This window comes from Lipotes vexillifer, unplaced genomic scaffold, assembly GCF_000442215.2.
Source record: "Lipotes vexillifer unplaced genomic scaffold, Lipotes_vexillifer_v1.1 scaffold1346, whole genome shotgun sequence".
In the NCBI taxonomy this organism is placed as follows: domain Eukaryota; kingdom Metazoa; phylum Chordata; class Mammalia; order Artiodactyla; family Lipotidae; genus Lipotes; species Lipotes vexillifer.
Genome location: NW_006791409.1, coordinates 444531 through 461857, shown reverse-complemented (window position 1 = coordinate 461857; position 17327 = coordinate 444531). Strand labels below are relative to the sequence as shown.

At 37.1% G+C, this 17327-nt stretch overlaps 1 protein-coding gene across 1 annotated transcript in view; it reads left to right on the top strand.

Annotated features, from left to right (window-relative positions):
• The window catches only part of UNC5C (unc-5 netrin receptor C), a 398459-nt gene that overhangs the window by 340778 nt on the left and 40354 nt on the right, over positions 1–17327 (top strand). The window contains exons 9-10 of the mRNA XM_007464392.1: positions 14706–14897; positions 15915–16259. Of these exons, the coding sequence (XP_007464454.1) occupies positions 14706–14897; positions 15915–16259 (537 nt within the window). The remainder of the gene's footprint in view (positions 1–14705; positions 14898–15914; positions 16260–17327) is intronic.

Here is a 17327-nt window from a genome sequence, read left to right as displayed (position 1 = left end):
ATACCTTTGACTCAAAATATGTAGAAATATTGGATAAAATGTTTAAACTTAAAAGACATACACACATTTGGAGTGTGTGTGTGTGTGTGTGTGTGTGTGTGTGTGTGTGTGAGAGAGAGAGAGAGAGAGAGAGAGAGAGAGAGAGAGGGCATATCAAGTTCAAAAGAAAGAGAAATCCTCAAGTGGCAGAAATGAAGTAGGAACTCAAATCTAGAGAAGTATACCTCTGTGGGTGGACACCAGAATAACCAAGAGGAGCATTAGACATGGACGTAAATCCTAGGGATTAGGCTTTAGGATTTCAGTTCTGAGGCTGAGAGTTGAAAGCCAGAACCTTGAATAAAACTGGGTCTCATAAATGGCTGCTCTCACCATGAAAAATAACTAGAAATGTTTTACCCATCAGCCCAGTGAAGCTATAGGAAAATTCACGGTAGAGAAGAGAAAAATGAAGTCTTCACTTAAACCTGTGATAAAACCACACTCCGACACCCAGTTCTGGGTATGGAGTCTAAGATACACTACAGGGAACAAAAAGCAAAGTATGTGCAGTTTATAAAGTTAGTAAAACTGGGGTACCAGCGGAAGTGAACAGCAAGCCATTTTCTAGAGTTCTTTTCACAACCCAAGTGCATTGGTCTATGATAAAGATATCCCACTCCTGAAAATGAATTTACAAAATAAAGTTTTGTATCACCCAAGGGAATAGTCTGCTGTAAGAGAGAGTTGGCAACATAATAAATAGGTGAGTTAGTACTTTAATAACATGGACTCCTACAGCAATCTGAGTGAGGCTATAAAATAAATAAAAATTAAAAGACAAACTATTTTTAAAAGGAATATAAGCACAAATGAAAGAAAAGAATATTATAAAGAGGACAGACAGATTTGGGGAAAAATCAAATGGAATGTGATCCATTGAAAGTTAGAACTCAGTGGAATATTAAAAATCAGATCAGATCAGAGACAGCTTTAGATAAAGCTGAAGAGAAAATTGGTAAACTGGAATGTAGATCTCATGAAACTTTTCAGAATACAAGGAAAGACAGAATGAGTGATTATATAAAAGGTAGGTTAAAACACATGGAAGATAGAATGAAAAAGTCCCACATTTATTATTCAGGAGAGCAAAATTTAAAGTTTTTGAGATAATCAAGATAGAGCTTCCTACTTACAAACTCTTAATGAATAAACTACTACTAAAAATATGAAAATGGATTCTTTAAAAAATTGAGGGACCAGTTAAGGGGCAGTTAAAAATAAAATGGAACTAAACTATAGACAGCATTACACAGAATATGGGAAGGTGTAATCTAAGTTAAAATGTTCTAATTTTTGTGTGTTGTTCAGGAAAAGAACAGTAATACTACTTGTGTTAAGCTTTACTGATTCAAGTGTCCCAATTAAAATGTTAACACTGACTACACACATAAAGCTTGAATATATCAATTCAAAATAAGATTTTTAAGGGCAGAAAAGGAGCAAAAAGGAAAGAAAAAGTTAGTTAAATGAAAACAAATAAGATGGTATATATTAGGGATTATCATATATCAAGGATAATAATGTAAATGAATTAAATTTACCTGTTAAAGGAAATTCAAAATTACAGGAAAAATCCAGTTTTACATTGTTTATGAGAGACATACTTAAATCACAATTATAGAGAAATATTGAAAGTTAAGAAATGGAACTTACAGTGTAGTTCTGTCTTTATTTTAAAATGTCCAATTAATGGCTTTGACTATCTAATTGGGCCATTCTTAATTCCATTTCCCATTTTGCCTAAGTAACACATATTAGAGATTGGTTTTGCTCATAGTTTTAATTTAGATACTTTTTTTTCTTAGACTTTATAGTTTTCCAATGTTTAATTTTGCCTAAGTAACACATATTAGAGATTGGTTTTGCTCATAGTTTTAATTTAGATACTTTTTTTTCTTAGACTTTATAGTTTTCACAATGTTTAATTTTTTTTTTTTTTTTTTGCGGTATGCGGGCCTCTCACTGCTGTGGCCTGTCCTGCTGCGGAGCACAGGCTCTGGACGCGCAGGCTCAGCGGCCATGGCTCATGGGCCCAGCTGCTCCCGCGGCATGTGGGATCTTCCCGGACCGGGGCACGAACCCACGTCCCCTGCATCGGCAGGCGGACCCTCAACCACTGAGCCACCAAGGAAGCCCCTAGAATGTTTACTTTTTTGTTGGATAATTAAAATTTTTCTAAATTGTTTACCAAATTTTTTGTGTAAGACATCTTAAAAATACAGATATTTCCTCAATGCCAACTGAAGTTTTTAACCAAAAGACTTCGAGGTTATTTATTTACAAAATTATTCAATATTTTAAAGATATAATCATGCTAAATGTTAGCAAATGTGCACTAAAGTAGAATCTCGTGTATTTTGCAAATGGGAACACAAATTTTTATGATTATTTGGGGAAGCAGTTTGACAATATGAGTTAAGAGCTTTAAAATTATTCCTCTCCTTTGATCCAAGAATCCTGTATCATTGAATAAGTTTTAAGTAATTAACATGAATACCTAAAATATATGTGCCAAATACGTTCATATTCTTTGTAGTTTATTGTAAAAAATGCAAAACACAAAAGTCCAGTACTAGAGTAATGATTAAGTAATAAATGCTATTTCCATAAGGTGGGATATCATATAGCCACTAAAATATTTATGGTGGTTTAACATGGAAAAGCAGAATATGGATTTATGTATGCATTCAGTCATAACTATATAAAAGTAAGCTTAGGAAAAAGATGAATGAAATTTATTTATGCTAGTGAGATTACGGGTAATTTTTTTCTTTTTCAATATGCTTTCTATTCTCAATATTCTTTATATTTAGTATTTCATTATGCTTATAATTGTAAATGACTTTTTAAAAAGGAGTGTTGAGGATTGGCTAGAACAACTGCATGATCTTGGAAACAGAAGTCTCATTTCGTTATTTGAGATGTAGCAATATCACTGATCTGTCCTGGGAATTTGGTCACATTGATTCAAATTAGATTAGATTTAGATTAGGTTACATAAAAAGTAATTGCATAAAGTACTTGTATAAAATCCTAGTTGTATAAAATCCTTGGTGGCAAGAGTTACGTATAGCCGGTAAACCAAGTACGTATACAAAAGGATTGTGAAGACATGGGAATTTGGAACTGAATTACAGTTTTGCATTATTTCCTAGTTGCTTATCATATACATATCACTCTGTCCTTGCAACCATACTTATTCTTAAACTCTTTAGTAAATTGGATTCATTATGTGATGCTATATAATTTCATTTGTGAAAAAAGGTCATGGTCTTTAAGCAATTTCAGAAGCTCCACTAAATTTTTAAGCTGTCCAAACACATTAGTTATTGAAGTATAACATGTATCATGTATATATTACACTGGGTATATCCTCAGTGGTCTGGAAAAGTAGTTCTTACACTGGAGACACCACTTTCAAATTAAGAACTTCCAGGAATTGGTGTTATTTCACTAGAATACATTATTAAAGGATAATTAAAAACTGTTAAGAGTCACTTAATATACCAGAAAGAAGTTGGGCATTATTGGTTTATAAGCACATTGCTAATTAGAAAACAAAATTTAATATTGGAGTTCTTAGGTATGCTAAGAGATATGGATTGCATTGAACAAGAAAGGGTAAATGACTTGGAGTGTTTTTCACTACTGAAAATAAGCACACGTGTCTGGTATCTCGGATACAGGAAAGTTAACATTAATAATAGATAAGACCGTTTTTTACTTAACAATACTATAGAATAGTGTATGTTATTCAGAAGGCAGTAATGGAAGGTCTCTTGTGCTGTGTAGCCATTTAGGTTTCTTTATATCACCTCTAAGATTATATGAAAGTAGCTCCAGTTCTTGCCATATGGTTTTGAAATAGGATTTGCATAAAATGGTTTTGGGGAGAAAGAGAGCATACACACTAGACACAGAGAGAAAGAGGTACAAGAGAATAAAAAAAAGCACTTAAGACATTCCCCCAAACTGCTAAGCCAATAAGCGTATTTACCATTTATGTTGAAATACGATTGTATTACCAAGACCTGATAACTTTTAACTTTTATAATCTTTATAATGAATTTGTAGTAAGATCTGCTCTGTTATGGTTGGCATATAATGGTTTAATCCATGCTTACCTCTTACTTTTGAAAATAGCAACCTAAGGATTATATATGTGGTTTGGTCCAGAAATGGTACATTGTATATTTTTATGAATACACTCAAGTAGATTATTACGCTACTGCAGCTATTCCTACAGACTTTGGTTTTTAATCCCATTTGAAGATTGGAGTCTCACATAGAGATATGTAAGAGTTCAAATCTGAATTTAGAATTACTCCTTCTTGCTGAAGAGGGTTTCTGCCACAGTAGACAAATTAGAAATTGCAATTTACAAACAAGAACTGCCTAGAATTGTGCCTGCATCAGTGAACTTCCTGACTTTGGGAAAGTAAAATGTTATGCAGTCTGCAAATTTAGCACTTTCTACTCATTAAAACATTTACATGTCACCCTGCTCTTCCATTAATTCTCACTTACAGAGGAAGTGGCAGAACTCTGTGTGTGAATTGTAGTCTGGACACACTGCATACCAGGGCCCCCAGAATCCCAGGTGCGTTTAATGTGAGGAAATAATTTACTTTACAAACAGGCTGCTCTTCACTTTAGCATGGTGTGTTTATCATCTGCCATGGTAGGCATTTGAGAAGGCGTTAGTCAGTTTCCAGTGAAATTCTTGTCAACACAGCAGTTTGATAGGAAAGCATAATTGTGAGTGTCAGACAGTGAGTGCTTTTATCTATAGTTTGGAAGAAGTTGATGTCATAGCTGTGTTTGTATAGTCCTTGATATGCCTAGTGTCCCAGCTGGCAAATAAATATTCTGTCTGTGGACTGGCTGCCCAACACAGTGCTCTGCTGTCTCCAGTATAATGAGTGTGGTTTACTTTTTCATTTTTTCCTTTCTGGTAAAACATTTGCCTGATTTTGAAAGCACGGATGTGGTTAGGAACTTTAGCCCACAGAAACCTGCCGAACACCTAGGGAGCCCCAAACAGATTGGTGTGAGAGGACAAATGCAAAGTCTTCAGCTTCCTGGATGCAAAGTAAACTCCGAGGGGATTAAGAAAGGTACCACCTTTCACAACTGCAGCAAAGCTAGGACTCCTTCAAGATCATATAGGGGCAGGGCCGGCACTTTTGCTTGTTTTCTTTTTGCCTAAAAACCCAGCAGATAGGGTGATGTATGCTAGGAATTGGCCTCTTTACTTCAGGACTTTTCATCACTTTACTTTTCCTATCGGATGTCTTTAATACTATGGATTTATTTATCACTGCCTTTGGATTTAATAATTTATCCTTTTTCTGAAGGAGCGTTGATGGGAATAGAAAATACTGCACTGAGAACGCTTGGGCAGCTGATCTGTGGGTTTGATTTTACTCAACTGTTGGATTAAATTTCAGACATTTATTCGTCACCTTCTGTGGGTCACGAGATAAGGGTTTTATATTTGAGATGTCCATTCCCTGCTGTTCACTTTCAGAAGGGTGTGGTTGTCAATGTTAGGAACAGGGCTGTGGATCAGTTAGTGAAGCATGGCCCACTGTCCTGTGAAAGCTGGAGCACAAATTACCACGGCAATTTAGATAACTGACATCAGTGATAAGCAAATGTTCTTTTCAGTTTTTGTTGTCATGTCCTAGGATTTATGTATTCATTTATTTGGAGTTCCTTAAGCCCTTGTCAATAAATAAACCCTCAGAAGAGTGGTAAATTATAATAAATGACTGTGAGGGTCTTTGACAGACCTGACCTTTGACATCATTAGTGCAGTCCTGATGGGCTGGTTAGATAAGAACCAACCTAAAAGAAAAAAAAAAAAAAAAATCTGGTCATGTTTATTTTGAATGGCCCTTGAGGTTTTTAATGAGAACATTTGCATCAGAAGAAATGTAATTGGAATGAGAAAAGTCACATATGTTGGCTTGGTGTAAGGTCACTGGCAAAATGAAAGACCAAGCAGCCAGGTCAAGGAGAGAGGAAAATCCATGGAGAAGAGAGATTCTTCTAATGCTAGGGTCATAAAAGTGAGGACAGATTTTCTGAAGTGGCCTATTGTACTTCAGATAGATAAATATTCTAAAACTAACCAAAAGCTTGATGATTTAAAAACATGGACTTTTACAGAACACACTTAATGCTTTTATAAATTAGAATTGAGTTATGTCATATTCATAATTTATATACTACTCCCCACATGAGATTTGAATTCATCATCTATTTTATTTAATCCTTACAATATCATAAAATCTGTCTACATGTATTAAGGCCATAGACACAGCTCCATATTGAAATATAATGAGTAACCTTGAAGGCAAGCAGGAACACTGTAAAAAAAAAAAACTCCACCCATCTTCCTTTTGGCTACAAACTTGATAGCTAATCTAAAGACAGAGTTAATTCCAAGACAGCTACATAAAGACTTTCCTTTTATGTCTCTCTTAAATCTGGCTCAATGGTTCTCAAACTCTAGAGAGTGTAAAAATTACTGTATCATATATATATTTTAGTTTAACGGAATTGCAGATGTAATTTTAATTTTATTCACTTTCCACCTAATATAATGACTTAAGGCCCTGGCATTAATTGCTTGTAACTCCAATCTACTATGTTAGACGTGGCGAAACTGAAGCAAAATTGACCTGAGTTCAACTTAATAAAACTCAAAAGGTACAAAAAATAATCTTACAAACAGAACTTTTGATATCCCGCTAATAATGGCTCTGTCTTGGTAAGGAAGGAACCGAGGCATAAAATTGAAAGAGCCCACCAGCATCCACAAGTTAGTATAAGAGCCAGTATATGAACCCACATCTGTCTCATTTTGAAATAAGCCTTTTTCCATGTGGGCTCTTGGAGGCTGAAAGCAAGTGGTGATCAGCTTTCATTGCTTTAAAATGTGATTTTCTTCTTATATGTAGTGTCCCTTCAATTTTTGTTGTTTATTCCTTTTTTCCTGTTGGCATCATTTTTGAGGGAAACAATGTTTCTCTTTTAAATATTTACATTTATGGTAGGTTCTGTGCCAAATACAAAGTGATTATCATACATTAACAACTACATCATTCTAGCACGGCTCTCCAATTACATTAGAGTAGAGATGCCCAAGTATGGTACACCTCTTTGCTTACCCCACACTTGCAACAGAAGACACTATTTAGAAGTTGTTTTATTTAAGGGCGAAAATCTCTGTTTTAACTTTCTCATGGGTATCAATGATAACATTTCAAATGGAGAGGTTATTTTCTAGTCTAAATAATTAGCATTACCTCATTCAATAACTAAATTGCAAACTAAGCCATGAACATATCAAGCCCTTTTCTATTATTTCCTTGTCTCTCCTCATTTAAATCTATTCATTAGACAATACGTATAAAAATGACGGGGCTGTAGCCTAAGAGCTGGGATCTGCCCCTCGCTTTGCTGTTTCACCAGCTTTGTGATGTGAGGCAAGTCCCTTCATTGCTCTGTGCTCTGGCTCCTCTGTGCAGGTACAGAGGGGTTAGAAGAGGGAATTCTAAAAATGATCTGTTTTAACTCTAACATCCTGGGGGTTTGCGAGTTAGTAAGGGCATAGACTTGGTTTTGAGGAATTTAAACCTGGCTAGTGATGCTTGGAAGTTCTAACGTTTCTCACATCGGCATATTTGCTTGATAACTTTTCTATTAAAACACTACTTATGGCATAAAAACAGTTTGCATTATCTTTTAAAAATTTAGTCATAAAATCATCATTTTTACTATTGTCTATTATTCGTATCGCATGACAAGAAAATTTAAAAGACTAGAAATATCTAGTTGGTGTTTATTAGGGAAATGAAGATTTGCATATAGTTCCTGGTGTTGTTCCTGAGATTTCCCAAATATAAACCCACCAAACAGGCTATATTCAGACATTGCACAATTAAGAGCCATGTACTTAAGGATAACTTGATATTACTTGCTGCTGTATAAAACCAAGGAAGGCTCACCTTCCTTTTTTAAGATGCTTGGGATGGGCTCTCAGTTGAGCATCAGCTGAAAAATATGGGCAAACCCCATCTCTAGTCTAAAGGATGACTTGTTGAAAACTAGGAAAGTCATTCCTTCCTCAAGTCATTTAACTACCATCAGCCTCAACATTGTTACATTAACAATCCAGATCCACAGTCAACACAACCGTGAACAGGGCCTCCCAGAGCTGGACAGTACAAAACCTGCACATTGTCAACTTTACTCACAGGAGGATGGAAACCAAATTTGAGTCTCAGCACTTTCCTTAACTTTAAAATATCACTTCCCGTTTGGGGGACTGATTCTCCTCCTCTGAATAAAAGTTGAACTGGATAATCTCTTAAACAGATGTTTTGAGCAATTATGACATGGCTTAGCATAAGAAGCATTTCACCAACTATTTAAGAACAGCCCACTATTGTTCTGTGCTCCTTCTGTCAGTCCATGGGAGGTGATTTTGAAAGTTGTTATCAATGGAGGTACATTTTGTTCCAGACAGTTCGTCCATGGCAAGACTGTTCCTCCCATTGCAGGACATTTAGTACCCTTGGCCCTCACTCGCCAAATGCCTCAAACAACCCCCTAATCATTATGAGAAGCAAAAACACCTCTTCTGCCCTATTTCCAAACACCCCATTTAGAAGTGGCACCACCTCTGGCTGAGAAATCATTTTAGTATCAAGTTGCTCTCTGGCCTTGGAAATTTGCTTCTGAAACATGCTTTTGTATCTTTGCCAGAAGCCACAAAGGCCAGGAATAAACCTCTTTGAAAGGAGAGGGTGAAAGAGTAGACAGTACTTAAAAGAAAGCCATTTCTTGTGGCTTTTCAGAAAAACTGGGCTCCTTGTCTCTGTCATAACTAGGAATCCTGAAATTCAAACAAATTTCCTACTCATTTTATTGAATAATAGGCTGTGTCAACTCTACTGCTCTTAAGAGCCATCGTCTTAGTGTACTTATAATGTGCATCATAATGATATTGATATGGTTGTTACTTATTGATTGCTTTCAATGTACCAGCACTTTATAAATCTCATTTATCCTTTCCACAACTATATGGAAGTGCATATTTATAATCCCTTACACAGATTAGAAAACTGATGCTTAGAGAAATGAAGTATTTAGTTTGACCAGGCTCTCATAGTTAAGGAACTGACAGGGCTAGGATTCAAACTGAAGTCCATGAGATTGAAAAACTCAGTTTCACTGCCTTGGCCAATAGCTGAGGTGCTTTTTCAATTGACCTGCCTTTCAAGTAGTAGGAAAGTTAACTGAAATCCCTAACTTATGAACCAGGCTGTTGATAGTGACACTAAAAACAATTATTTTGCACTGTATTCTGCCAGAGATGCGATTTTTCATTATTGCTAGGACTGCTCTCAACAGGATCACCTCATTAACTGAAAAAAATGTTCCCTGTTGTTCCGTGAAAGACGGATCAGATGGAGAAGTATAAAAACAAACTCTAGAAAGTGATTCTGTATTCCCCTCATTTGGGGGATAGAACAGTAAATCCCCTTCTATTCTGATACCCAGCTTCCTAAGTGGTGTTTTAGTTGTGTAGTTGCAGGAGGGTTTTGAAAAGGATGGAAAAAGTTTTACAGAGTTGCCTTCCAAAACTCTTTATCAGTGTTTCCTTAACAGAGTAAATTGGGGTGTTGAACCACATTGGTGAGTGTACTTAATACTTGTCTGTTTTAAATTTTCCCATGTAGGAAAATAACAGTGTGGCTAGATTGGTCACTATTAGCTGTGAGAAATAACTAATAGACTTTTTTTTTTTAAATTTTAGAGGAACCTCACATGCAAACACTTCATTAAATATATTGATACACCTATTGATAGACATCTCCCAGGCCAAGTTTTGTAGAAACCATCCATAAAATCCTGTCACTTCGCTGCCCAAAGTGATCTTTTCAGCATTACGTCTGATGACAGGATTTGCATTTCAGTTAGAATAAAATTGAAACTCCTCCTGGTGGACCACCAGGCCTACAAGATCTGGCTGCTACCCACTCTGAGCCTGCGGCATGTGGGATCTTCCCGGACCGGGGCACGAACCCACGTCCCCTGCATCGGCAGGCGGACTCTCAACCACTGCGCCACCAGGGAAGCCCGTTTTTATATCAGGAATTTTGCATCCACTGTCCCTCTTCATGGAACATTGTTCCCTCCAGATCTTTACTTGGCTGATTCTTTCTCCTTGTGCAAGCTTCAGTTTAAATTTCATTTCAACAGACAATTCTTCCCTGATTCCCTAAGTTGGTCATTTTTTAATCTCCAATGACATTACATTTTTTTTTTATTTTCCAAGAGGACTTTTTTGGCATTTGAAATGACCTTGATAATTTTGTTTACTTGTTTATTATCTGTTAAACAAGAATGAAAGCAATGACTTTTCCCGTCTTGTTTGTCATTGTACCCCTATGCCTAAAATAGAACCCAGCGTATAGTAATAGGGTTCAAGAGTATTTGTTAGGTGAATGAATGAATTAACAAATGAATAGATTCCAGTTCTGTGCCTGGAAATAGAAGTCTCAGATAAATTACCACAAGGCACAAAAGTATTTATTGAGCAGTCCAGATCTACAGAAACATGGGAAAGTAGAGATTATAAATTTCCTTTTTATTATTCCTTGATCTGCCTGTCAAGAACAGGGGTTCTGTTGGGAAGTAGAGATGAAAGCCAAGGAAAACCCAGAACTGCTTTACAGGGTGAAATTTCAGACCTATCTCTCTGGAGATCAGCTTCTGCCTTTATAAGATACAGCTCTTCTGCTTACTCCAGCAGGCCCACCCTGATTCTTATCAAAATTTTCATGGTGAACATCAGACCATCCCCAAATACCCTATTTTACGCTTGTTTCTGGGCCCCCTCACGTGCAAAGGAAAAAAAAAAGAAAAATCTTTTGACATCCTTCCACTTAAAATCACCCCTACAACAATGACATCACTTATCTGGTCCCTGTACTAGCAGTGAAATTATATTGTCTTAAGTCTTTGGGTTTCAAAGATAACCTTTTTTCTTGTGCCTGTGTATGTCCCAGATGTCCTTTTATTGAATTCACAGAATACAAATGGAAAAAGGTTATTCCCAGACAGAAGTGTTTAAAAATGAAACTCAAACCTAATACATGGACTCAGGCAACTGGAATAAGGAATATAATATTTATAAAACTGGGTAGGAGGTTGCAATCATTGCTCTAAAATAAATCATTAAAAATTAATTGAGAGCAAACCTGTCTGTGCTACAGCAAACCTCTCTTTCATTAAGGTAGCACTGCATGTTTCTCCCGAATTAGTTCCCCCAAATAGGTAAATAGCTTGTAAGAACTGCGTGTTCAGCAAATTACGGAAGATCTACATAAGGCACGATGTAGAGTTACCTTTAGTGTTAAAGCATTAGAGGCCTTTAATTTTGAACCAATTAATTGTGATTCTTGCAGTCTCTCTACACTTTTTGCCCTTGAGTATTACTCGGAAAGTTTAATTCACATGGTTCTTATTCATCTTCATCCCATTAATCCAAATGGTGCTGTGTCATTTGATTAATTCATATGTTACAGAATGTTAAATATTAGGAAACCATGGGTGCCAGCTATGTGATTCTTTAAATTTTTCCACAGATTTTCATTTCAAAAAGTTTATGTTCCACATTTAAAAAATGCTCTCTCCCAGTCTTCTGCTTCACATGATTGCTGTTATTTATTGTTATTATCATCAGTCATCATCATCCCCATCATCATCACTTTCCTCCTTGGAATCCACTAAAAAGAAAGAAGAATAAAACTGCTAGTTTTATTTCTGCATTTACTGTTGGGATGAGGTTTTTATTTTGCCCAATTTACACTATTCCTCTGAAGCCCTAAAATAAACAACCTTATAACCTCTAGGCCTTATTGATTTTTGAATGATTTCAAGTAAAAAGCATCCAGTTTCCATTGCATTGACAAACTGCTCAGTCCCTGGGCAAAACCTATTGGATTCCTATTAAATGGAGGGGCAGGAAACAACTGAAAATCCAAAAGGTAGATTTGAGATGGAAGGAGGAAACTCAGCTCTGTAAATGGGTATTTAACCTTTGACCAATGACGACAGGCCTTCTTTAGTTCTGCTAGACCGAGAGCAAGCTGTTATGATTAAATAAAAGAGGAAAAAACTGTTTAGACCCTTACTGAATATGTCCTGGGAATTAAGGCATATGGCAGGGATAAGGAAAAAAGATTTTCCTTATGCTAATGACCCTTGATGTCTGAAATAAATTAGATCCATTAGAGTTTATGCTCAATAAAAGAAAGACTTTAAGCACTCCAAAGTTAGTGACTCGAGACCAGTTTTGGCTCTGAAATTCAATCTGCCTACTTATTAATCCTTATTGAGGCTCCAGAGCAGACAGGAGATGCAAAATCATAATTCTGTACTGAACCAGAATTTTAAAGGACCCAGGTTTCTTCTCCTTTTATTTTAACTAAACCATTTTTCATGCTTCTCATTTTGTTTCCCTCATTAATTTGATTTTGTTCCCATTTTTGTTTCATTTTTTTGTTTCTTTTCAAGGTTTCATTTATCCTATTTCAACTGAGCAGAGAACCCAGAATGAATATGGATTTTCTTGTAAGTTTGATGTTTGGTTTTTATGTTGCTGAATAATCGTTTAACGTTATTGCCCCCAGTTCAAGTTTACCTTTCTTTGGATCACAGATGTGCACACAGGAAATAGGCGCCTAATATATTCTAACATGAAAAACAAATTAGATTTTCACTGCTGAAAAGAAGAAAGGGTCATTTCAAGCCTCTGCCAGCTTTAAAATCTATGTCTACCATTCAAAGCTTAAGTCCCAGTAGCTGACAAACCATATCATGAAATATGTGGATCTAAATAAAGGGCAGGGTTCAAATGCTAAAAAGAAAAGGGCTGAGAAAATGCAGATCTGTTGATTTAGAAATCATGAATATTGAATAAGTAATTACAGCCTGGTAAAGTAAAACATTAAGGATTTAGATACACTTTCTGACCAGAGTTCAGAATGCTGCTGTAGGGCCTCAAATAAAACCCAGCAGCAAAGTGAAGTCAGCACTTTGAAAGTAGTGCTCACACAACCAGGAGGGCTTGGTATGTCACTGGTTTCCTGAAAAGATCCGTCCATATTGACTTGATTGATGCTTGAGCAGGTATTATAGAAACTTTGGGAAAGACAGTTGTTTAAAAAGAAGGGATTCTTTTACCTACAGTACATTTAAGCACAAAGTCCTAAAAGAGATGGAGCGATTGCCCATAGGGAATTCTCTTTTACTGTTAGTGTGTTGAAGATACATGACATGAGAGTGTGGGTGATCACGTGGGCCGGTGGCAATCAAAATGAAGAGTCATTTCACCACATAAACCACATGGCTGTGAGTCTTAGGAGAGAGTAGTGGTTCCGTGACTTTGAGGAAGCCATGGGACCTACAAACCTGAAAATTCTCTTCCTGCAAAATGCACATGTATAAAATTGAGCATAAAAAGGTTGTTCTTGACCATCTGAAGTACCAGTTTAATCACGTTTCACAGTGACGGGAACAGCTTTGGTTAATTTTGCTGACAGTTTTTGTGGGTCACAGAAAACTAAAAATGGAGACTCAAAGATGTCTGAGGGATTCAGGAAAGGTTTAATTTTATCGGTTTGTTGTCTTTAAATTATCAGCTTTTATCACCATTTGCCGTTGGATCAGAGCATGTTCTGTTGCCACTAAGGCAACATGCAACATTTACAGGACTTTTCTTCATGCCTTACCCAGAGATAGACCTCCCAGCTGACCTCACACCATGTTAATCAAATGCTTAGTTGCCTTTTTGGAGCGTAGGCTGACCTTTCTGATCGCTGAACCGGGCCTTTATCTTACAGGGTACACCATAGAGCTGTATTTTATTCCAGTAATGAGTAGCTCAAATGTAAATCTCTGACAAGAAACCACGAGAAGCTCAGGGTTCTCAGGGGTAATACTGAATCTGTAGCAAAAGCCTGGCGTTATCAGCATTAACCTCTGCTCCCCAGATCTGGGTCTTCTGAAAGCCCACCTTTCGATCCCAACATGTTTGCTTCCAATGTTTGCTTTGCTTAGTTCCACTGTTCCCACCCACCCCTTCATTGATTTAGGGGCAAGTGAGAAGAGTGCTGTGGAAAGTAACTTGTGACTTGGAATGATACTTAGAAAAATATTCTGGTTCAATAAATATACAGATTCAGAACATGCCAGGTGTTTCTAATAGAGTGTTTATGTTTATAAAGAACTATAAGAGAATTCAAAGCTGCCTTCCAAACTTTTCCACCTGAAATTAGTAATGAACATTTTTTTTCCTGTGGGTTGAGAGGGTTTTAGCTCCAGTTTCTTTTTACGCCTTGTAATAAATGGTCTGTTGTGTTCCCCAGTTTAAGATAGATTAGTGAGTGGATAGATGCAGAGTGAGAAAGAAAAAGAAAGAAATCAGAGATAATTTTCCACTGAAAGACCACAGTTTTATATAGCTTTGAAATTAACCTATAAAAAAGGCAATAAATGTCTAAAAAAATGATAGCAATACATATGTGTACTGTGGGCAATTTCTCTAACCATTTAATTCAATGTTTCCTTCTGCCCTTTAGCTGCTCCTGATTCAGATGATGTTGCTCTGTATGTTGGCATTGTGATAGCTGTGATAGTTTGCCTGGCCATTTCTGTAGTTGTGGCCCTCTTTGTGTATCGGAAGAATCATCGTGACTTTGAGTCTGATATTATTGACTCTTCTGCACTCAATGGAGGCTTTCAGCCTGTGAACATCAAGGCAGCAAGGCAAGGTCAGTTGACATTGCACTTCACACTTGGACTTATGCATGTAAGCAGCCTCCCTGTGTGTCTTCAAAATCAGTGAAATCACCGGGTTGGAATGCAGTCACATCAGCTGGAATGTAAACTCCATGAAGACAGAGATTTTCGTCTGTTTTGTTGATTATAACAAATTAGAGTTGGCAAGGTGCACAGATCTTTTTTTTTTTCCTTCTCTAACAGGTTGCTCTGTCATACTTTTTTTTTAAATATATTTATTTATTTTAATTTTGGCCGCGTTGGGTCTTCGTTGCTGCACGCAGGCTTTCTCTAGTTGCGATGAGCGGGGGCTACTCTTCGTTGCGGTGCGCGGGCTTCTTGTTGCAGTGGCTTCTCTTGTTGCGGAGCATGGACTCTAGGCACGCGGGCTTCGGTAGTTGTGGCTCATGGGCTCTAAAGCTCAGGCTCAGTAGCTGTGGTGCACGGGCTTAGTTGCTTTGCGGCATGTGGAATCTTCCCGGCCCAGGGCTTGAACCTGTGTCCCCTGCATTGGCAGGCGGATTCTTAACCACTGCGCCACCAGGGAAGCCCTCTCTGTCATACTTTTAAACTTTTATTTGAAGAGTACACAGATTGGTTGATTGATTTCTTGAGTTTCCTTTTTTTCCCTCTTGATAAGACATCTTGTATTGCTATGAATACAGTGGTCTACAGATGAACCCAAATCCAGTATAGACAAGAGAAACTATTACCTATTCAGCTAGTGAGGATCATGAATCCAATTTGTTGAAATAACTAAGTACCATAGGCACAATAAGTAGACTTCAAGGCGAAATACAGAATGAACTTGTCTGTTTATTTGTAGCCAATAATAAAACAGATCCTAGTTATCTAATTGCGCTGTTCTCAGCAGAATTTTAGAGTCTATCCAGTGCTAATATTTGTCGACTTGCTTTGCCCTTGGCTCAGAAAGTGTCAGGGGGCGTCTGGCTAGTGTAGGTTGCCTGAATGAAGAATGCAAATGGACGTTCCTTCTTCTTCTGACTCAGATCTCCTGGCAGTACCCCCAGACCTCACGTCAGCTGCAGCCATGTACAGAGGACCCGTTTATGCCTTGCATGATGTTTCGGACAAAATCCCAATGACCAACTCTCCAATTCTGGATCCACTGCCTAACCTGAAAATCAAAGTGTACAATACCTCAGGTGCTGTCACACCCCAAGATGACCTCTCTGAGTTTGCATCAAAGTTGTCCCCTCAGATGACCCAATCCTTGTTGGAGAATGAGGCCCTCAACCTGAAGAATCAGAGTCTAGCAAGGCAGACGGACCCATCCTGCACCGCATTTGGCACCTTCAACTCCCTCGGCGGTCACCTTATCATTCCCAATTCAGGTAATTCTTAAAGGTCTTTACATTGCAGAGACAGAGCTCGAAAACTTATTCTTGTGCCAAAATCTTTATCATTTGTTTTCATGAGGCCTGAAAAGGTAAATGTATCCTGTCTAACCCAAATCTACTTTCAGTGTAAACCTAACATTACCTCAGTCAAAATCAGCAAAACCGTTTATCTTTCTCCGACCAACTCTGAAAACACTTGCTCTAGAAATATTACACTCACAGCTTTCCGCTGAGGCATAATTTAGAACTGTCATTGACCTTCTTTTTAATAGCGCTTCAGAAGGCAACATTAAGCCAGAAGCCTTCACTGTTGTCCTCACACTTTAAAAGGACAAATTAATTAGAAAACATATCAGTTGGTTCAGTTCCAATTTCCTACAGGAAGCAGTACTTCAGAAAACGAATTTTTAGATGATCAGAGGACATGATAATAGACATCAGATCTTCATTTGTTAACTCTTTATTACACAGTCTTCAGGCTCAAGGTGTTCATAAGGTACTCACTCCAACCTCTGATATATCTACCGAGAATCACAGCTTCATCACGTGTCTTTTTGTAGTATTACTCAGCTTTCAGTTTGTTTAGTTATCTGCTTCTAGAGCATAAGCCCCATAACGCTCTTAAATAGTGAACTGAAGTTAGTGACTCGTAATGTTTGATTAAAGTTTGGTATTCATTAATCAGTAGTAGCAATGGGCTGGGAACTATCAGTTATGAGAGGATTTAATGGATTCCTCTGTAAATGTACAGTAGCTCTTTTGGATCAGACAGATTATTTTGTGAACACAGTAAAAAGAAACAATTTGATTGAACTAAGGTTTATATGTAGCTTAAGAAGAGAATATAATTTGTAAACAGCCATAGAGCCAAGTAATATACAGAACCAGTTGGTCTTCACATCTGAATATGAACTTGTCTTTGACTCTTCCTCTCATTCAGTCCCCCATTTCAGCACCTTGGCAATTTTTCACCCCATATCTTTAAAAGTATATTTTAATAAATTGAAATATTTAATGGAATATCAGTTTTCCTTTTTTTTTTTTTTTTTTTTTTTTTTTTTT